The sequence below is a fragment of the Macaca fascicularis genome, chromosome 12 (assembly GCF_037993035.2).
Source record: "Macaca fascicularis isolate 582-1 chromosome 12, T2T-MFA8v1.1".
In the NCBI taxonomy this organism is placed as follows: Eukaryota; Metazoa; Chordata; class Mammalia; order Primates; family Cercopithecidae; genus Macaca; species Macaca fascicularis.
The window spans coordinates 12,813,776-12,836,977 of record NC_088386.1 but is presented as its reverse complement, the minus strand read 5'-3'; the positions used below and the strand labels follow the sequence as shown (position 1 = coordinate 12,836,977).

Below are 23,202 nucleotides of genomic sequence, written 5' to 3'. Positions count from 1 at the left end.
GACAGCACAAGAGAAGTCATCAAGACAGAAAGTCAACAAAGAAAAGATGGATTTGAACTATACCTTGGAACAAATGGACTTAGCAGATATATACAGAACAATTCATCCAACAACCAAAGAATACACATTCTATTCAACAGTGCATGGAAATTTCTCCAAGACAGATCATATGATAGGCTATAAAATGAGCCTCAATAAATTTAAGAAAATTGAAATTATATCAAGCATTCTCTCAGACTACAGTGTAATAAAACTGGAAATCAACTCCAAAAGGAACCCTCAAAACCGTGCAAATACATGGAAATTAAATAACCTACTGCTGAATGAGGATTGGGTCAAAAACAAAATCAGGATGGAAATTAAAAAATTCTTTGAACTGAATGACAATAATGACACAACCTATCAAAACCTCTGGGATACAGCTAAGGTGTTGCTAAGAGGAAAGTTCATACTCCTAAACACCTACATCAAAAAGCCTAAAAGAGCACAGCCAATCTAAGGTCACACCTCAAGGAACTAGAGAAACAAGAACAAACCAAATGCAAACCCAGCAGAAGAAAGGAAACAACCAAGATCAGAGCAGAACTAAATAAAATTGAAACAAAAAATACAAAAAATAAATGAAAAAAAAAATCTGGTTCTTTAAAAAGATAAACAAAATTGATAGACCATTAACAAGATAAACCAAGAAAAGAAGAGAGAAAAACCAAATAACCTCACTAAGAAACAAAACAGGATGTATTACAACTAACACCACTGAAATACAAAAGATCATTCAAGGCTACTATGAACACCTTTACTCACATAAACTAGAAAACCAAGAAGAGATGGATAAATTCCTGGAAAAATACAACCTTCCTAGCTTAAAATTACCCCACCTCCCCAAGAAAAACAACAACAACAACAACAACACACAAAAAAAGTCCAGGACCAGACCGATTCACAGCAGAATTCTATCAGACATTAAGAGAAGAATTGGTACCAATCCCATTTGACACTATTCCACAAGATAGAGAAAGAAGGAACCCTCCCTAATTCATTCTATGAAGCCTTCATTACCCTAATACCAAAACCAGGAAAGGACACAACCAAAAAAGAAAACTACAGACCAATATCCTTGGTGAACATAGATGTTAAAATCCTTAACAAAATACTAGTTATGGTGGATACCAAAAAGATAATCCACCATGGATCAAGTGGGTTTCATACCAGGGATGCAGGGATGGTTTAACATTCCCGGGTTAATAAATGTGATACACTACATAAACAGAATTAAAAACAAAATCACATGATCATTTCAATAGATGCAGAAAAAGCATTCAACAAAATCCAGCATCCCTTTATAATTAAAACCCTCAGCAAAATCAGCATACAAGGGACATACCTTAATGTAATAAAGGCCATCTATGAGAAACACACAGACAACATAATACTGAATGGGGAAAAATTGAAAGCATTCCCTCTGAGAACAGGAACAAGACAAGGATGCTCACTCTCACCACTCCCCTTAAACATAGTACTGGAAGTCCTAGCCAGAGCAATCAGACAAGAGAAAAAAGATAAAGGGCATCCAAATCAGTTAAGAGGAAATCAAACTGTCCCTTTTTGCTGATGATATGACTGTTTACCTTGAAAACCCTAAGGGCTCCTCCAGAAAGCTCCTAGAACTGATAAAAGAATTCAGCAAAGTTTCTGGATACAAGATTGATGTACACAAATCAATAGCTCTTCCTTATACCAACAGTGACCAATCAGAGAATCAAATCAAGAACTCAATCACGTTTGCAATAGCCGCCAAAATAAATAAATAAATAAATAAATGCAATACTTAGGAATGTACCTAACAAAGGAGTCAAAAGACCTCTTCAAGGAAAATTATAAAACACTGCTGAAAGAAATCATAAATGACTCAAACAAATGGAAACACATCCCATGCTCATGGATGGGTAGAAACAATATTGTGAAAATAACTATACTGCCAAAAGCAATTTACAAATTCAGTGCAATCCCCATCAAAATACCACCATCATTCTTCACAGAGTTAGAAAAAACAATTCTGAAATTCATATGGAACCAAAAAAGAGCATGCATAGCCAAAATAAGACTAAGCAAAAAGAACAAATCTGGAGGCATCACACTATCTAATTTCAAACAATACTATAAGGCCATAGTCACCAAAACAGCGTGGTACTGGTATAAAAAATAGGCACATAGACCAATGGAACAGAACAGAGAACCTAGAAATAAGCCCAAATACTTAAAGCAAACAAAAATATAAAGTGGGGAAAGGACACCTTTTTCAACAAATGGTGCTGGGATAATTGGCTAGCCACATGTAGGAGAATGAAACTTGATCCTCATCTCTCACCTTATGTAAAAATCAACTCAAGATGGATTAAGGACTTAAACCAAAGACCTGAAACTGTAAACATTATAGAAGATAACATTGGGAAAACCCTTCTAGACAGTGGCTTAAGCAAAGATTTCGTGACCAAGAACCCAAAAGTAAATGCAATAAAAACAAAGATAAATAGCTGGAACCTAGTTAAACTAAAGAGCTTTTGCACGGCAAAAGGAACAGTCATCAGAGTAAACAGACAACCCACAGAGTGGGAGCAAATCTTCACAATCTATACATCTGACAAAGAACTAATGTCCAGAATCTACAGCAAACTCAAACAAATCAGTAAGAAAAAAAAAAATCCATCAAAAAGTAGACTAAGGATGTGAAAAAACAATTCTCAAAAGAAGATGTAAAATGGCCAAGTAACATATGAAAAAAATGCTCAATATCACTAATGATTAGGGAAATGCAAACCAAAACCACAGTGTGATACTACCTTACTCCTGCAAGAATGGCCATAATCAACAAATCAAAAAACCGTAGATGTTGGCATGGATGTGGTGATCAGGGAACACTTCTACACTGCTAATAGGAATGTAAACTAGGACAGCTGCTATGGAAAACAGTGTGGAGATTCCTTAAAGAAGTAAAAGTAGAAGTACCATTTGATCCAGCAATCCTACTACTGGGTCTCTACCCAAAGGAAAAGAAGTCACTATTTGAAAAAGATACTTGCACTTGCATGTTTATAGCAGCACAATTCACAATTGCAAAATCATGGAACCCCAATAAGTGGATAAAGAAACTGTGGTGTGTATATGATGGAATACTACTCAACCATAAAAAGGAATGAATTAGCAGCATTTTCAGTGACCTGGATGAGATTGGAGACTATTAATCTAAGTGAAGTAACTCAGGAATGGAAAACCAAACATCATATGTTATCACTGATATGAGGGAGCTAAGCCATGAAGGCATAATAATGATACAATGGACTTTAGGGACTTGGAGGGAAGAGTGGGAGGGGGTTGAAGGAAAAAAGACTACAAATATGGTGCAATGTATACTGCGGGGGTGATGGGTGCACCAAAATCTCACAAATCACCACCAAAGAACTTCCTCACGTAACCAAATACCACCTATACCCCAATAACTTATGGAAAAATAAAATAAAATAATAATAATAAATAAATAAAAATAAAAGTTTTTTGTAGATTTTGTGGAGTTTTCTATGTAGATAGTCATGTACTCTACAAATAAGAACATTTTAATTTCTTTCTTTACAATCTGTAGGCCTTTAATTTCTTTTTCTTGCCTTATTTATTGCACTGGCTAGAACTTTCCAGTACTATGTTGAATAAGAAGGCAAGAACAGATATCCTTGCCTTGTTTCAAATCTTAAGGGAAAAGTGCCCTGTCATTCACCATTAAGTATGATATTAGCTTTAGATATTCTGTAGATGCAATTTTTTAAGTTGAGGAAGTTCTCCTCCATTTCTAGTTTGCTGAGAATTTTTATTGTGAGTTTATTATTTGTTATGAGTCATATTTATGAATTATAATGATGATAGTTTTACTATGAATTGGATTTTGGCAAGTGCTTTTTCTGCATCAATTTTATGATTTTTCTTCTTTAGCTTGCTGATTTGGTGGATTATATGGATTAATTTTAAATTATTGAACCATCCTTGCATATCTGGAATAAATCCCACTTTGTTGTGGCATATAATTTTTAAAATATATTGCTTGATATTATTTACTAATTTTTTAATGAAAATTTTAAAAAAAATTGTTTCTATTTTAGGTTCCAGGTTACATGTGCAGAATGTGCAGGTTTGTTACATAGGTAAACATATGCCATGGTGGTTTGCTGCACCCATCAACCCATCACCTAGGTATTAAGCTCAGAATGCATGAGCTATTATTCCTAATGCTCTCCCCATACCCCCACTCCCTGACTGGCGCCAGTGTGTGTTGTTCCCCTCCTTGTGTCCATGTGTTCTCATTGTTCAGCTCCTACTTATAAGTGAGAACATGCAGTGTTTGGTTTTCTGTTCCTGCATTAGTTTTCTGAGGATAATGGCTTCCAGCTCCATCCACGTCCCTGCAAAGGACATGATCTCATTCCTTTTTATGGCTGCATAGTATTCCATGGAGTATATGTACCACATTTTCTTTATCTATATGGATATCACTGATGGATATTTGGGTTGATTCTATGTCTTTGTCATTGTGAAGAGTGTTGCAATGAATATACATGTGCCATATATCTTTATAATAGAATGGTTTGTAATGGGATTGCTGGGTCAAATGGTATTTCTGGCTCTAGATCTTTGAGGAAGCACCACACTGTCTTCCACAATGGTTGAACTAATTTACATTCCCACCAACAGTGTAAAAGTGTTCCTATTTCTCTGGAACCTCACCAGCATCTGTCGTTTCTTGACTTTTTAATAATCCCCATTCTGACTGACATGAGATGGTATCTCATTGTGGTTTTGATTTTCATTTCTCTAGTGATCAGTGATGTTGAGCTTTCTTTTCATATGTATGTTGGCTACATGAATGTCTTCTTTTGACAAGTGTCTGTTCATGTCCCTTATTCACTTTTTTAATGAGGTTGTTTGTTTTTTTTCTTGTAAATTTGTTCAAGCTCCTTGTAGATTCTGAATATTAGACCTTTGTCAGATGGATAGATTGCAAAAATTTTCTCCCGCTTTGTAGGTTGCCTGTTCACTCTGACGATAGTTTCTTTTGCTGTGCGGAAGCTCTTTAGTTTAATTAGATCCCATTTGTCAATTTTTGCTTTTGTTGCAGTTGCTTTTGGCAAGTTCATCATGAAATCTTTGCCCATGCCTATATCCTGAATGATATTGCCTAGGTTTTCTTCTAGGGTTTTTATAGTTTTTGGTTTTACAGTTAAGTCTTTAATCCATCTTGGGTTAATTTTTGTATAAGGTGTAAGGAAGGGGTCCAGTTTCAGTTTTCTGCATATGGCCAGCCAGTTTTCCCAGCACCATTTATTGAATAGGAGATCCTTTCCCCATTGCTTGTTTTTGTCAGGTTTGTTGAAGATCAGATGGTTGTATATGTGCTGTCTTATTTCTGAGTTCTCTATTCTGTTCCATTAGTCTGTGTCTATTTTTGTAACAGTACTATGCTGCTTTGGTTACTATAGATTTGTAGAATAGTTTGAAGTATGATAGTGTGGTGCCTCCCAGCTCTGTTCTTTTTGCTTAGGATTTTCTTGGATATGCAAGCTCTTTTTTGTTTCCATATAATTTTAAGTTTCTTCTAATTCTGTGAAGAATGTCAGTGGTAGTTTAATGGGAAATGCAATTGAATCTATAAATTACTTTGGGCAGTATTGTCATTTTCATGATATTGATTCTTCCTATCTATGAGGATGAAATGTTTTTCCATTTGTTCATGTCCTCTCTGATTTCCTTGAGCAGCAGTTTGTAGCTCTCCTTGAAGAGGTCCTTCACATCCTCTGTTGGCTGTATTCCTAAGGTATTTTATTCTCTTTGTAGCAATTGTGAATGGAAGTTCATTCACGATTTTGTTCTCCGCTTGCCTTTTACTGAAGATTTTTGTGTCAAAGTTCATGAGAGAGTTTTGCTTGTTTCTTTCCTTCTTTTTTTTTTTTTTGGACTGCCTTTGATTTTTGTGTTAGGATCATTCTGACCTCATAAAATGAGTTATAAAGTGTTTCTTCCTTTTCTATAAAAGGTTGTGTAAAATTGATGCTAATTCTTCTTTAAATGTTTATTAGCATATGCTAGTAAAACTATCTGGGCCTGAATATTTCTTTTCTGGGAGTTTTTAAATTAAAATTTAGATTTATTTAATGATTATAGATATTCAGATTATCTATTTCACCTTGGCTGAGTTTTGATAGTTTGTGGCTTTTCAGGGACTGGCCCATTTCCTTTAAATTGTGAGCATAAAGTTAGCGATAGTATTTTCTTATTTTCTTTTTAATGGCTGCAGGATCTGTAGTAATAGCACCTGTTTCATTTCTGATATGGGCTCTCTGTGTCTTCTTTCATTTTAATTTTTGTCAGTCTTACTAGAGATTTGTCAATTTTATTGATTTTGTTCAAAGAGCTAGTTTTGTTTCATTGATTTTTCTCTATCTTCCTATTTTAAATTTTATTTATTTATATTCTTATCTTTATTATTTCCTTTTTCTGGTGATCAGGAATTATTTTGTTCTTTTGTAATTTCTTGAGGAAAAAACTTAGTGTGTTGATTGGAGGCCCTTTTTATTTTTAGTGTAAACAGTTTGTGGTATAAATTTTCTTTTTCAGAGCTGCTTTTGTTTTATCCCATAAATTTTAATATATTGTACTTTCATTTCCTTTCATTTCTAGTTTTTTAAAATTATTATACGTTAAGTTCTAGGGTACGTGTGCACAACATGCAGGTTTGTTACATATATATATATACATGTGCCCTGTTGGTGTGCTGCACCCATTAACTTGTCATTTACATTAGGTATATCTCCTAATGCTATCCCTTCCCCCTCCCCCCACCCCATGACAGACTCCAGTGTGTGATGTTCCTCACCCTGTATCCAAGTGTTCTCATTGTTCAATTCCCACCTATGAGTGAGAACATGTGGTGTTTGGTTTTCTGTCCTTGTGATAGTTTGCTCAGAATGATGGTTTCTAGCTTCATCCATGTCCCTACAAAGGACGTGAACTCATCCTTTTTTATGGCTGCATAGTATTCCATGGTGTGTATGTACCACATTTTCTTAATCCAGTGTATCATTGATGGACATCTGGATTGGTTCCAAGTCTTTGCTATTGTAAATAGTGCCACAATAAACATACATGCACATGTGTCTTTGTAGCAGCATGATTTATAATCCTTTGGGTATATGCCCGGTAATGGGATGGCTGGGTCAAATGGTATTTCTAGTTCTAGATCCTTGAGGAATAGCCACACTGTTTTCCACAATGGTTGAACTAGTTCAGTCCCACCAACAGTGTAAAAGTGTTCCTATTTCTCCACATCCTCTCCAGTACCTGTTGTTTCCTGACTTCTAACTGGTGTGAGACAGCATTTCATTGTGATTTTGATTAGCATTTCTCTGATGGCCAGTGATGATGAGCATTTTTTCATGTGTCTGCTGGCTGCATAAATGTCTTCTTTTGAGAAGTGTCTGTTCATATCCTTTGCACATTTTTTTGATGGGGTTGTTTGATTTTTTCTTGTAAATTTGTTTAAGTTCTTTGTAGAATCTGAACATTAGCCTTTTGTCAGATGGGTAGATTTTAAAAATTTTCTCCCATTCTGTAGGTTGCCTGTTCACTCTGATGGTAGTTTCTTTTGCTGTGCAGAAACTGTTTAGTTTAATTAGATCCCATTTGTCAATTTTGACTTTTGTTGCCATTGCTTTTGGTGTTTTAGTCAAGAAGTCCTTGCCTATGCCTATGGCCTGAATGGTATTGCCTAGGTTTTCTTCTAGGGTTTTTATGGTTTTAGGTGTAACATTTAAGTCTTCAGTCTATCTGGAATTAATTTTTGTATAAGGTGTAAGGAAGAGATCCAATTTCACCTTTCTATAAATGGCTAGCCAGTTTTCCCAGCACCATTGATTAAATAGGGAATCCTTTCCCCATTTCTTGTTTTGTCAGGTTTGTCAAAGATCAGATGGTTGTAGAGGTGTGGTATTATTTCTGAGGGCTCTATTCTGTTCCATTGGTCTATATCTCTGTTTTGGTACCAGTACCATGCTGTTTTGGTTACTGTAGCCTTGTAGTATAGTTTGAAGTCAAGTAGCATGATGCCTCCAGCTTTGTTCTTTTGGCTTAGGATTCTCTTGGCAATGCAGGCTCTTTTTTGGTTCCATATGAACTTTAGAGTCATTTTTTCCAGTTCTGTGAAGAAAGTCATTTGTAGCTTGATGGGAATAGCACTGAATCTATAAATTACCTTGGGAAGTATGACCATTTTCACAATATTGATTCTTCCTATCAATGAGCATGGAATGTTCTTCCATTTGTTTGTGTCCTCTTTTATTTCGTTGAGCAGTGGTTTGTAGTTCTCCTTGAAGAGGTCCTTCACATCTCTTGTAAGTTGGATTCCTAGGCATTTTATTCTGTTTGAGCAGTTGTGAAATGGGAGTTCACTCATGATTTGGCTCTCTGTTTGTCTATTTTTGGTGTATAGGAATGCTTGTGATTTTTGCATGTTGATTTTGTATCCTGAGACTTTGCTCAAGTTGCTTATCAGCTTCAGGAGATTTTGGGCTGAGATGATGGGGTTTTCTAAATATACAATCATGTCATCTGCAAACAGGGCAATCTGACTTCCTATTTTCCTAATTGAATACCCTTTATATCTTTCTCTTGCCTAATTTCCCTGGCCAGAACTTCCAACATTATGTTGAAGAGGAGTGGTGAGAGAGGGCATCCCTGTCTTGTGCCAGTTTTCAAAGGGAATTCTTCCAGGTTTTGCCCATTCAGTATGATATTGGCTGTGCATTTGTCATAAGTAGCTCTTATTATTTTGAGATACATTCCATCAATATCGAATTATTGAGAGTTTTTAGCATGAAGGACTGTTGAATTTTGTTGAAGGCCTTTTCTGCATCTATTGAGATAATCATGTGGTTTTTGTCTTTGGTTCTGTTTATATGATGGATTACATTTATTGATTTGCATATGTTGAACCAGCCTTGCATCCCAGGGATTAAGTCAACTTGATCATGGTGGATAAGCTTTTTGATGTGCTGCTGGATTCAGTTTGCCAATATTTTATTGAGGATTTTTGCATCGATGTTCATCAGGGATATTGGTCTAAAATTCTTTTTTTGTTGTATCTCTGTCAGGCTTTCGTATCAGGATGATGTTGGCCTCATATAATGATTAGGGAGGATTCCCTCTTTTTCTATTGATTGAAATAGTTTCAGAAGGAATGGTACCAGCTCCTCTTTGTACCTCTGGTAGAATTCACCTGTGAATCTGTCTCGTCCTGGACTTTTTTTGGTTGGTAGGCTATTAATTATTGCCTCAATTTCAGAACCTATTACTGGTCTATTCAGGGATTCAACTTCTTCCTGGTTTAGTTTTGGGAGGGAGTATATGTCCAGGAATTTATCCATTTCTTCTAGATATTCTAATTTATTTGCATAGAGGTGTTTATAGTATTCTTTGATGGTAGTTTGTACTTCTGTGGGATCCGTGGTGATATCCCCTTTATCATTTCTTATTGTATCTATTTGATTCTTCTCTCTTTTCTTTATTAGTCTTGCTAGTGGTTTATCAATTTTGTTGATCTTTTCAAAAAACCAGCCCTGGATTCACTGATTTTTTGAAGGGATTTTGTGTCTCTATCTCCTTCAGTTCTGCTCTGATCTTAGTTATTTCTTGCCTTCTGCTAGCTTTTGAATGTGTTTGCTCTTGCTTCTCTAGTTCTTTTAATTGTGGTGTTAGGATGTCAATTTTAGATCTTTCCTGCTTTCTCTTGTGGGCGTTTAGTGCTATAAATTTCCCTCTACATACTGCTTTAAATATGCCCAAGAGATTCTGGTATGTTGTGTCTTTGTTCTCATTGGTTTCAAAGAACATCTTTATTTCTGCCTTCATTTAGTTATGTACCCAGTAGTCATTCAGGAGCAGGTTGTTCAGTTTCCATGTAGTTGAACTGTTTTGAGTGAGTTTCTTAATCCTGAGTTCTAGTTTGATTGCATTGTTGTCTGAGAGACAGTTTGTTATAATTTCTGTTCTTTTACATTTGCTGAGTAGTGCTTTACTTCCAAGTATGTGCTCAATTTTGGAATAAGTGCAATGTGGTGTTGAGAAGAATGTATATTCTGTTGCTTTGGGGTGGAGAGTTCTATAGATGTCTATTAGGTCCATTTGGTGCAGAGCTGAGTTCAATTCCTGGATATCCTTGTTAACTTTCTGTCTCGTTGATCTGTCTAATGTTGACAGTGGGGTGTTAAAGTATCCCATTATTATTGTGTGGGACTCCAAGTCTCTTTGTAGGTCTCTAAGGACTTGCTTTATGAATGGGTGCTCCTGTATTGGGTGCATATATATCTAGGATAGTTACCTCTTCTTGTTGAATTGATCCCTTTACCATTATGCAATGGCCTTCTTTGTCTCTTTTGATCTTTGTTTGTTTAAAGTCTGTTTTATCAGAGACTAGGATTGCAACCCCTGCTTTTTTCTGTTTTCCATTTGCTTGATAGATCTTCCTCCATCCCTTTATTTTGAGCTTATGTGTGTCTCTGCATGTGAGATGGGTCTCCTGAATATAGTACACTGATGGGTCTTGACTCTTTATCCAGTTTGCCAGTCTGTGTCTTTTAATTGCAGCATTCAGCCCATTTACATTTAAGGTTAATATTGTTATGTGTGAACTTGATCCTGTCATTATGATATAGCTGGTTATTTTGCTTCTTAGTTGATGCAGTTTCTTCTTAGCATCAATGGTCTTTACAATTTGGCATGTTTTTGCAGTGGCTGGTACTGGTTGTTCCTTTCCATGTTTAATGCTTCTTTCAGGAGCTCTTGTAAGGCAGGCCTGGTGGTGACAAAATCTCTCAGCATTTGTTTGTCTGTAAAGGATTTCATTTCTCCTTCACTTATGAAGCTTAGTTTGGCTAGATATGAAATTCTGGGTTGAAAATTTTTTTCTTTAAGAATGTTCAATATTGGCTCCCACTCTCTTCTGGCTTCTAGAGTTTCTGCTGAGAGATCCGCTGTTAGTCTGATGGGCTTCCCTTTGTGGGTAACCCGCCCTTTCTCTCTGACTGCCCTTAACATTTTTTTCTTCATTTCAACTTTGGTGAATCTGACAATTATGTGTCTTGGGTTGTTCTTCTTGAGGAGTATCTTTCTGGCATTCTTTGTATTTCCTGAATTTGAATATTGGCCTGCCTTGTTGGTTGGGGAAGTTCTCCAGGATAATATCCTGAAGAGTGTTTTCCAAGTTGGTTCCATTCTCCCCATCACTTTCAGGTACACCAATCAGATGTATATTTGGTCTTTTCACATAGTCCCATATTTCTTATTCATTTCTTTTTACTCTTTTTTCTCTAAACTTCTCTTCTCACTTCATTTCATTCATTTGATCTTCAATCACTGATACCCTTTCTGCCACTTGATCAGATCAGGTAGTGAAGCTTCTGCATGCGTCATGTAGCTCTCATGCTATGGTTTTCTGCTCCATCAGGTCATTTAAGGACTTCTCTACACGGTTTCTTCTAGTTAGCCATTTGTTCAATCTTTTTTCAAGGTTTTTAGCTTCTTTGCAATGGGTTCGAACATCCTCCTTTAGCTCAGAGAAATTTGTTATTACTGATTATCTGAAGCCTTCTCTCAACTCGTCAAAGTCATTCTCTGTCCAGCTTTGTTCCATTGCTGACGAGAAGCTGTGTTCCTTCGGAGGAGAAGAGGTGCTCTGATTCTTAGAATTTTCAGCTTTTCTCCTCTGGTTTCTCCCTATCTTTGTGGTTTTATCTACCTCTAGTCTTTGATGATGGTGATGTACAGATGGGGTTTTGGTGTGAATGTCCTTTCTGTTTGTTAGTTTCCCTTCTAACAGTCAGGACCCTCAGCTGCAGGTCTGTTGGAGTTTGCTGGAGGTCCACTTCAGACCCTGTTTGCCTGGGTATCACCAGCGGAGGCTGCAGAACAGCAAATATTGCAGAACGGCATATGTTGTTGCCTGATCCTTCCTCTGGAAGCTTTGTTTCAGAGGGGCACCCAGCTGTATGAGGTGTCAGTCAGCCCCAACTGGAGGCTGTTTCCCAGTTAGGCTACTCGGGGGTCAGGGACCCACTTGAGGAAGCAGTATGCCCGTTCTCAGATCTCAAACTCAATGCTGGGAGAACCACTAGTCTCTTCAAAGCTGTCAGAATGAGATGTTTAAGTCTGCAGAAGTTTCTGCTGCCTTTTGTTCAGGTATGCCCTACCCCCAGAGGTGGAGTCTACAGAGGCAGGCAGGCCTCCTTGAGCTGTGGTGGGCTCCACCCAGTTCGAGATTCCTGGCCACTTTGTTTACCTACTCAAGCTTCAGCAATGGCGGACACCCCTCCCCCAGCCTCACTGCCACCTTGCAGTTCGATCTCAGACTGCTGTGCTAGCAGTGAGTGAGGCTCCGTGGGCATGGGACCCTCCAAGCCAGACATGGGATATAATCTCCTGGTGTGCTGTTTGCTAAGGCCATTGGAAAAGCACAGTATTAGGGTGGGAGAGTCCCGATTTTCCAGGTACCATCTGTCACAGCTTTCCTTTACTAGGAAAGGGAATTCCCCGATCCCTTGCCCTTCCTGGGTGAGGCGATCCCCTGCCCTGCTCCGTGGGGGAGCTGCACCCACTGTCTGACAAGCCCCAGTGAGATGAACCCAGTACCTCAGTTGGAAATGCAGAAATCACCTGTTGTCTGCGTCGCTCATGCTGAGAGCTGCAGACTGGAGCTGTTCCTATTCAGCCATCTTGGAACCTCTCCAAAACTTCATTTCTAGTTTAAAATTTTTTTTTTGAGACTTTCTTAATGACCCATGCATTTTATAGAAGTCCTTTTTCAAATGTTCCCAATGTTTGGAGATTTTCCTGTTGCCTATCCATTGTTGATTTTTATTTTTATTGCATTATTGCCAAATAACATATTCTATATGATCTTTTTTTTTTCATTTTGTTGAAATTTGTTTTATGACCTAGGATATGGTCTATTTTGGTGAATGTTCCATGTGTCCTTGAAAAGGATGTACATTCTGCTGTTGCTACCTGGAGTATTCTGTGTATTCGTTAGATACTATCAGTCAGTCGTGGTAGTGTTTAGTTCTTCTGTAACTTTGTAGAGTTTCTATCAATTTCTGAAAGTGGGTGTTAAAGTCTCAATTATAATTGTGTATTTTCTATTTCTTTTTTCAGTTAAATCAGTTTTTGCTTCATGTATTTGGAAGTTCTATTGTTTGATTTCTTACTTATAGCACATAGTTGGATTATGTTTTCAAATATAGTTTGGCAATATCTGTCCTCTGATTTAGACCATTTATACCAAAAGTAATTATTGATATATCAGGGCTTAAATTGGCCATCTTATTGTGTGTTATTTTTTCTTTGTTTCCCATTCATATATTTCTCTTTTCTTGCCTTCCTGTGGATTATTTGAACAAGTTTTAGAATTCCATTTTGATTTATTTATAGTGTTTTTTATTGAATAGTTTTCTTAAGGGTTTCTCTACTTATTGAAATATATATATATGTATATATATATATATGGAAGTTATCACAGCATGACTATTGCAATATATATACAGAACATATCAACATTTTACCATTTTGAGTCAAGTGTAGAAATATTACTTTCATTTACGTTCTTTAGCCTTCTCCACTTTTTAAATGTAATTGTCATATTCCCATTACATTCACTGAATACCACATCAGGTGGTAAAATTTTTGTGTTAAAAATCTAATGTGATTGTTAAAACTCATGAGGAGAAGGATGGTGTAGTATATATCCCTATTTTTACTCATTCTATTATTGTCTTTCTTTTTTGAAATTCTAGTCTACTACATCATTTCCTTTCTGTTAGGGGAACTTCCTCTAATCATTCTTTAAAGTTAGTTCTCCCACAAAAGATTCTCTTCATTTCTCTTCCTCTGAGAGTGTCTTTCTTTCTTGTCCATTCCTGAAGCGTATTTTTATTGGCAATAGAATTCCTGGTTGACAATTCTTTTTCTAAAAAAACACAAAGTAAGCTGCAGCTCTTACATTTGGTCTCCATAGTTTCTGATGAGAAATTTTCTGTCATTCAAATTGGTATTCCTGGTCAGGCACCATGGCTCATGCCTGTAATCCCAGCGTTTTAGGAGGCTGAGGCAAGCAGATCTCGAGGTCAGGAATTTGAGACCAGCCTGGACATCATAGTGAAACCCCATCTCTACTAAAAATGTAAAAATTAGCCAGACATGGTGGTGTGCACCTGTAATCACAACCACTTGGGAGACTGAGGCACTAGAATCATTAGAACCCAGGAGATGGAAGTTGAAGTGAGCAGACTTCATGCCACTGTACTCCAGCCTGGGTGACAGAGTGTGACATCATCTTAAAAAAAAAGAAAAAAAGATATTCCTTTATAAGTAATGTACCATTTGTCTCTGGCTGCTTTCTAGATTTTTCTTTTTCTTTAGATGTTTAATTTTCTCTGCCTTTTTAGTTTTTCAATTTTTTAATTATGATGTGTCTTGATATGGATTTCTTTGAGTTTATCATGTTTGGGATTTTTTACAGTTTCTTTAATCTGTAGGTTTAGATCTTCCACAAAATTCGGGAAACTTTTAGCCATTATTTGCTTAAATATTTTTAAAGCCTCACACTTTTTCTAGGAATTAAATGATATGAATTGTAGGTGTTTTGTTACTGGCCCACAGGTCTCTGAAGCTCTGTTCACGTTTTTTGTTTGTTTGCTTTCCCAGCTGACTTTCTCTTTTTTTCAGATGTGTAATTTCTATTGTTCTATCATTGAGTTCACTGATTCTTTCCTCTGTTACATCTATTACACTATTCAGCCCATCTACTGAGTCTTTTTTCTTTAATTGGTATTTTTTAGTTCAATCGTTTCTATTCAGTTCTTTTTTTATTGTTATACTTTTTTGGTGAGCTTTAAAAAAATTTGTTTCAAGAATAATTTTAATTGCTCACTAAGCCATTTTGTTACAGCTGCTTTAAAATTCCTGTGGAATAGTTTTAACATCTGTGTCATCTCAATGCTGGTATCTCTTGATTGTCTCCTCTCATCTGAGTTGTGATTTCCTCTATTCTTGGTATGATGGATGATTTTCCATTATATAATAGATGTTTTGTATAGTATGTTGGGAGATTCTGGGTCCTATTTAAAACTTCTATTTTAGTAGACAGTCACATAGTCATACAGTTTAGGTTTATTAGGTATGTTCTGGCTTACTTGTGTGGGCTACAGTACAATGACAATTTAGTTTTCAGAGCCCTGTCAGTGTTAGTCTGGTCCACTTTGTTTACCTGGTGCCATTAGTGTTCTTTCTGGTCCCCTGCTGATCGTTCCTGCAGGCCAGAAGGCACGTTCCAGTACTGCCTGGTGCTGTCGGGTAGGAAGTGAGATACATCAGGCCCAAAGGGAAGACATCACTTCTCTGGGTCTGCTCACCAGGCAGCCCAGTGCTAGGGTAGAGTGGGGACTCCTGCTCAATGTCCATTAGTGTTATAGTATGGGAGGAGGACACCCTACCAGCACTACCTGCTACCCCAGGAGGTGGCAGACCTGGAAAGACTGGAATTTGTGTGCAGCCTTTTTTTCTTCATTGGGATCTTTTGCAGACTTGAAACATTATTTTTATTTCCCTCTGGAGCCACATTTTCATTGTGGGTCAGACAACAGAGCTGTCAAATATCTGAAACCTGCTTGCCTAAAATCCTTTCCCATACTCACCAAGGTTTACTCCAGGGAAGGCCATTCTTATTTACTAGAGGCTGTTTTTATCCTCTCATGTCAAGCAGCTCTTCCTCTTTGGTCAAACCTGATCTAGAATAGATGTTTTCTTTATAGTTTCTTCTATCCTCTAAGAGATGAAATGAACAGTGTAGAGGCTAAGGACTTTATCAGACTCTCCATTTTGTACAGAGTGAGTTAGATAGGCCTACATGCTCAACGTTCCCAGTTTCTAAAATACTTTGCCTCTATGCCAGGTGGTAGCTCTGAATTTAAAAAGCATTCTGGGCCTGGATAGCTATCCATGAACTACTGTCACAGCATTACCATACCTCATTTTTTCTCATTGTGTCCTTACTCACATGCCTTCCACCATGCTCTGACCATATGGTTTTAAAATATCTGTGTTTTTCATGCTTGCTCCAACCTCTGACATCTCTATTACCTGTGTCTCTAAAGCACAGTTTACCTTTCCATTCCCATGATGTTATGTTTCATAAAATTTAGCGCTGTCCAAAAACAGTGCTGTCCATGACACTGTATTTGCCATCCACCACCTTGTGTTAAATGTGAGGCTCCCTTCGTGTGTTACTCATCTTCATCATGATGGTTGCATGAATACTCGAGGCCCTGAGTTGCATTCCTGATGCTCTTTCAACACTTCTAAACTCTGCACATGTTCAGCACCCAAACCTCTGCAGCCACTCATTCATTCATCTATTCAGTCATCGTCTTCCCAGCATACTGTGTGCCAGGTACCATATTGGTGCTGGAATACAGCTCAAAGAGCTTCCAGGCCATTTGGAGAGACAGAGATATAAACATACACAATCCAGGGTGATCAGTGCTGTGGAAGAGAGAAACGGAGTGATGTGGGAGAGCCAAGAGGGGTTCCACCCAGCCCAGAGGAACCAGAGTAGGTGTCCTGAAACAGGAAGGGCTCTACTGAACTTCCAAAGGATGAGCAGAAATTAGTCTTGTGAAATGGAAGGAGGAGAGCCAGTATTCAGGGGACATACATTGCCCCAAGTCAGAAAAATGCCACCAGTTGTCATCTGGCCTGGCCGTTAGTCAGGACCCATGTGGTGGTGTGACATGGAAGTGCAGCCACAGGAGAGCTGGCCAGAGGGGCTTCAGGTGCCAAGTCGGGAGCAGTGAGCCCCCACTGACGGGCTGACAGCAGAGAATGACTTGGCCAGGTTATGTGTTGTGGGGCTTACTCAGGCTGCTGTGTGAGCCTGTATTCTGGGGGGCGGGGTGCAGAGGAGACAGGGCACTCCATACTAAACTGAGTATAATCGAGTACCGCTAGCTAAAGAACCAACCCACCAACAAAACCACTCCTCTCTGCGCTGCCAGAGCTACCTCTAGACCATTGTTCATCTGGGCAATTCTCAAGCAGGGCTTCCTGCTGTTCAGGGGTTGGAAGGAATATCAGCAGGGTAAACACAGGAGCTGCAGGCGATAGGAGAAGATCTGGGGTTTAAGTGCATCTGTCAAAATAGTTAAAACCCACCTGCCCCTATCACAGAAGCAAACATGGTTGGGCACACATCCCCTTGGGCTGCTTAATTATAATCTCTTTCCCTTTCAGATGTGCCCTTGGGGCCCATTTCAACTGGATCTTTCCTAGGGGCAGTGGTCTGTGCAGGCTAGTGAGGCAAGCTCAGGCCTTGGAGTGAGACCAACCTGGGGTCACATGCCTGCTGTGTCATCTGCCGCCTTAATTTTTAACCCCAGCTCTCTCCTCTGTAAAGGAGCGTAACCATGCCTACCTTGCAGGGTTGCTGCAATGGTTAGAGATGATGTTGGTAAATGCCTGGTGTGGAATAGGTGCTCATTTAATGTGAGTGGTAGGAGCTGCAGGGCCTTCTGCATCTGGGACCCTCCCTTTAATACGCCTAAACAAGACAGAGTAACAGCTGACAAAAGGCTAGAGTCAGGACTTCCAGGCAAGAATTATTACAGCCTCTTTTGTAATGTCACAAACTGGAAACAGCTCATCAAAAGGGAAATATTAGCATGAACTGTGGCGTTTGTCTCTAAGGAATATTAGGCAGCTAATCTCTCTCTACAAAGAAAACTAGGAAAATGTCAATGAAAATCTTTCATTGTGAAAAGCAATGTGTGGTATTTTATGTTCTATGATAGCGTTTGTAAGATTAAAAGAAAAAAAAGGCTGTCTCAGACTCTATGGGTTTGTAGGATTTCTGAGCAGGAGGGATGAGAGGAAGACCATACCCCAGAGTGCTAATAGAGCTTATCTCATTGGGTTAGGACCTTAGGGGGTTGAGGGATGATTATTAACCCTTGTCATGCCCTGTACATTATTTGATAAAATATATCAAGCATGTTTTGCTTTTATAATTTACAAATCTTAAGGAAAAAAAAAAAGATCTAGACATGAATTCCAGATCTGCTTCTTATATCCTAATAAGTTATTTAATTTCTCCAAGCCTCACTACTTGTTTGCTAAGTGGGAACAACCTTCCTCCTCCCAGAGTTTTGAAATTTAAACACATTAATTCATAATTTATTCCACAAATATAGACTGAGAACCCAGCAGGGCCAGGCACCATGCTGGGGCTTCAGTGGTGAACAAGGTTGATATAACACCTTTTCCAGCAAATGATATATGGCACAGATGTTTGCTTGCCCAGCCACACAGATGAGTGACCAACAGTGGCAATTTTTGCTTTGTGGCGAGAAGGAGGATCAGGGGATGATTTGGGGCTCATGAGCTTTTGGTGTCTTTCCTAGCTGACCTCACAGGGTGCCCCCTGCTCACATGGAGTAGGGCCTGAAGCAGGCGGGGACTCCCTGTGCTGTGCTCTCTGCAGCAGCCACCTTCTGCCTGGCTTGTGTTTCAGATCCAAAGCCCAAGAGGAGAAATGGGGTGAACTTCTCCCTGGCTGTGGTGGTCATCTACCTGATCCTGCTCACCGCTGGTGCTGGGCTGCTAGTGGTCCAAGGTAAAGCAGGCTTGGTCCTGTGTAGTCCCTCCTGGGGGAGAGAGGTGACCCAGCTGGGTCCCTCAGATGAAGGGCTCAGGTTGAGTGGAGAACCTTAAGCCACTCCTCCCATCCACTGGGAGAGAGTCTCAGCCCCTGGCAGCCACAGTGATGAGAGAAGCAAAGAAGATAGTGTATGTTGTGTGTATGTGTGCATAAGAGAGGGAGAGAGAGACATTGAGAATGCACTTGGGAGCCTATGTGTCTAAGCAGTGAAAGACACAATAATTTCACACAGGGTATGCCACACATGTCTGACATCTAAGACTCCCAGCCTCTGAGTGGGAAGGGCTTTGCCGATCCAAGTGTCCATTTGAACATGATTTTACTTTTGAAGTATTCCCAATCTAAAGGTTAGAATCATGAAGTAATTCCATGAGCAGACACTGAAGTCACTCAAGAAGGCTGAATGCAAAGTTGTCATAAACACATCATGTGTATATTAAGATCACACACAAATGCTGCTTGCACTATTTAGCTCAGACCAGCATGTTAGCTGTCATGCATCCACACCCAGAGCATGCAGGAAGGCCTTAACTGCCTGAAGGTTGGAGATTGATTATGGATGCAGTAGGCACAGCTTTAGGCCATGCAGAAATGTTTTGTGGTTGTGCAATATCATGCCTGAGTGTGGAGCGCACATGGTCAAGATGTAGAAAAGGCTCTGTGCTTACGCTAGGTCTGACAGCACATGGAGTTTGTGTTTACAAATTCAGGGCCCGTAGAAGTTATGCACACATGACACAAGAATGTCAGGGATATGCTCAAATGCCTCAGTCCCTAAAAGAATGCTGTGGGGTGGGGCCCAGTTCTGAATCTGCAGGAGCGGCTCCGGGTCCTGGAGATGTATCTCCTCAATGACACTCTGTCAGCTGAGGACAGCCTGCCCTTCTCCTTGCTGCGGTCAACACACTCTGGAGAACGCCTGGCTCAGGCTGCATCGAGGCTGCAAGTCCTGCAGTCCCAACTCACCTGGGTCCGTGTCAGCCACGAGCACTTGCTGCAGCGGGTAGACAACTTCACTCAGAACCCAGGTTTGGCCTCCTCCCCTCTGGGTTGGGACTTCTCAACAGAGGTCTGGGAGATAGCCGGATCAGGAACCAGGAAATAAACGACCCTGTCCAAGCAAAGTGTGACCTCCAAGAGCCAGGGACTTACAGCAACAAATTCAATGCCAAGTCTGAACCCAGAGTCCCCAGATGGATCCAGAATGTCTAGGAGGGAGGGTAAAACAGAGAGCTTGGGGTGGTTCTCTGGACCACTCTTCCACAGCTGACTTACATTGACATGAGGTTGGGGAGAGAGCAACTCAAGCCACCAAACTAGTTCAGACAATATGGGGACTTTAGAGGGAGGAGGACAACCAGACCTGCTGGGGGAAACATGGTGACTTGGGTGGTAGGACTGCAGGCTGGGGAAAACTGAGCCAAGGGTGAAAACTCCGGGGGTGCCCCTTCCCTCGTAGCTTTCAGGGCCTTGCAGCTTCACCCTCTCCTCTCTCAGGCTGCCCCAAAATGGGAAGAGCCTCGCCCTCAGACAGTTTGGGCAAAACCAGCTGCTAGGTGTGGCCCAACTGTTGTAGGGTTTACCCTGTGACACAGAGCTCTGGCCCCAGCAGGGTTCCTTGTTCTGGGCCCCATGTGAGCTGAGGCTTAGGAGGGTGATCCCATGGCTGGGTCCTGTGACCAAGGGGCACGCCCAGCACAGACCCAGGAGGAAAATCCCTCCAGAGGAGCCTCCCTGGGAGCAAAGATGAAGGCTGAGTGGGGGTGTGAAGAGGAGTAATAGCTGTGGGCAGATGGATGGAGTGCAGGTTCAGACACTCAGACACCACGGGAGTGTCTCTTCCTTGAAATGTAAAGGAGCTCATTTTGACCAACACAAAGGGGTTCTACCTCCTCAGGCTGGTTTGAATCCACCTCCTTTCCCCACCTCCAAGGCTCCCAGGGATCTACAGGTCTCAGGGTGCAGTCCGCTAGTTACAGCTAAGCATCTGGCTCTTTCCAAGGACTCTTTCCCAAAAAACAGCCAGGTGTTTGGCTCCTGTTGTCCAAACCCCCACAGTCTGATGGGAGTCTCACATGGGAGGGCTCACTCAGTTGGGGCTAGGGCCAAGGGTGCGGCACAGCTCAGCCGTAGCTCACTCTCCTTCCCTTGCAGGGATGTTTGGAATCAAAGGTGAACAAGGCCCTCCAGGTAGGTTCATTTTCACTGACACCCACCCTGCTCTTTCCACAAAACCTCCCCAGAAGGTCCCCTTGGCCTCTGCCATTCTGGGTCGGGACATCTGACCCCAGCTTACCTTCCCCTGTCCCCACAGCCTCCTTTGTCTTCAGTTGAGTCTCCTCTCTGTTCCCGGACCTTAAATGGACTCCCAGCCCCTCCTTACTTAAAGTGGCTTCCTCTCTCCACCCCACCCTTCCAAATCTAGCTACCTTCCCAGGCCAGGCCAGGCAGCATTCCAGCTACCAGGGCAGCCTCTCTCCTGGTCTCCCATAAGCACTCCTTCCAGGTGACTCTTACCTACCACATACATAGCACTTCCCACCAGAGGTGCTGTACTCATTTCCATGGTGTCTGACTCCTCTCTCCTGCAGGGCAGTAATGATGGGAGGCAGGTGTCATGCAGGCACAGGCTGTGCAGTTAGGCCGACTTGAGTTCTAATCCTGGGTCTGGGGCTTACTGGCTGTATGACACTGGGTCAGTTGCTTAAGTTTTCTGGAGCCTCAGCCACTCACCTGTGTAGGAAGCAGTGGAGGTAATCTGACTCACCTCACGGAGTTGCTATAGGACTCAAGCGAGATGCTGTGCAAAAGCTGTCTGACAATGGCATGTGCTCTCTGAGGACAAGGCTATGGCTTGTTTGCCTTTTCTTCCCTCCTCAACCCACATGTGTTGTGTTGCACACACGCTTCACTCACAGCCCTGTTCCATTTCATCAGCTGAGTGGTTGAAATGCCCCCCTGTGGATAAATATACATGCCATTTTCGGAACAGAATCCTTTGGTCCCATAATATTTCAAGGACGGCCCAGATCACACTATTGACCGGGGAGGGTTTTGAGGCAGCCTTGCAAAATGATGGAAGCAGGGACTTGGGAGACTGGTGGACCTACAGAAAATCCTGGATCTGCCCCTGTAAACTGGGTGGCCTTGAGCAAATCACCTAACGTTTCTGAGCTCTTGTCCTCCCCAATAAGATGGAGATAATGGTAGGACCTCCTAGGATTAGTGTCAGGATAAAACAATAAATATAAACCTCTTAGTCGAGTGTCCAGCAGAGAGCAAATACTCAATGATGTTCTTGTCTTCGTCATTATTATGACTATTATTTGCTATTGTTATTATGGTTGTTATTCTGTTATTCTTGAGAAGACTAACTGTTAATACTAGGAGAGCCTCCAGCCTGATGAATGCTGGCTCCTCTCCTTCAAGGAGGGGCAGTTTCAACAATTTCAACTGCTTTTGCTGACAGAATCAATGCTTAAACTTCTTCTCAACCCAATGGGTTCAGTACAACCTTCAAAATCTGCCTGTCACCCACCCTAGGCACAGTGCTGCCCACCTCATCCCAGAGCACAGAACATGGGCTCCCTGTGGCTCTCTCTTTCTCTGTATGAATATAGATGTGCGTACATAAAGAAAAACTCCAACTCTCTCTCTTCGTGTCTCCCTCTCTCTCTCTCTCTGAATATAGATATGTGTACACAGAGAAAATCTCCAACTCTGTCTCTCCATGTCTCTCTCTCTCTGTATGAATATAGATGTATGTACATAAAGAAAACCTCCAATTCTCTCCATGTCTCTCTCTCTCTCTCTTTCTGAATATAGATATATGTGTACATAGAGGAAAATCTCCAACTCTCTCTCTCCATGTCTCCCTCTCTCCCTCTCTCTCTGAATATAGATGTGTGTACATAGAGAAAATCTCTAACTCTCACTCTCCATGTGTTTCTCAGTCTCTCTCTGTCTCTGACTTCTGTCTGTCTCTCTCTTCCCACTCTTTCTTTTTGTGCCTAGAAACCAGAGACAGGAAATTTCTTCCAGCAGCTGGGGCTATAGAGTTCTCGGCTCCTCCTCAGGCACCACGTGCCTCTCCAGATTCCCCGCCCATCGCCCTTTCCCACCCAGGGAGGCTGTGTTCTCTCCCCTTCCCCATGGCTTGCCTTGCCTGGGCTCCCAGGAGGTTCCTTGGCTGAAAAGGCCCCAGTGACAAATAGGTGGGCAGGGGAGGAAGGCTGGATGTGGAACCCAGAAGTCATGGTCTTGCTGGAGAGAGCCTGCCTGTGGAACTGCCTTCCCACGCAGGCTGCCTGGGACACAGTCAGGGGAACTGCTCCTCAGCCAAGCTTCAGGGAAGAGGATTGCAAAACCCACCTGTCTCTCTGTTTCTCTCCCCTATCAATCCTGGA

General features: G+C 40.8%; 1 protein-coding gene across 2 annotated transcripts in view; it reads left to right on the top strand.

The window, feature by feature from the left end:
* The window catches only part of MARCO (macrophage receptor with collagenous structure), a 59,397-nt gene that overhangs the window by 14,291 nt on the left and 21,904 nt on the right, over positions 1-23,202 (top strand). Inside the window, exons 2-4 of one of the 2 annotated variants that reach the window (XM_005572954.5) lie at positions 18,650-18,751; positions 19,600-19,824; positions 20,951-20,986. The exons of the other annotated variant lie outside the window; for it this stretch is intronic. Of the exons in view, the coding sequence (XP_005573011.3) occupies positions 18,650-18,751; positions 19,600-19,824; positions 20,951-20,986 (363 nt within the window). The remainder of the gene's footprint in view (positions 1-18,649; positions 18,752-19,599; positions 19,825-20,950; positions 20,987-23,202) is intronic. 2 annotated transcript variants of the gene reach the window in all.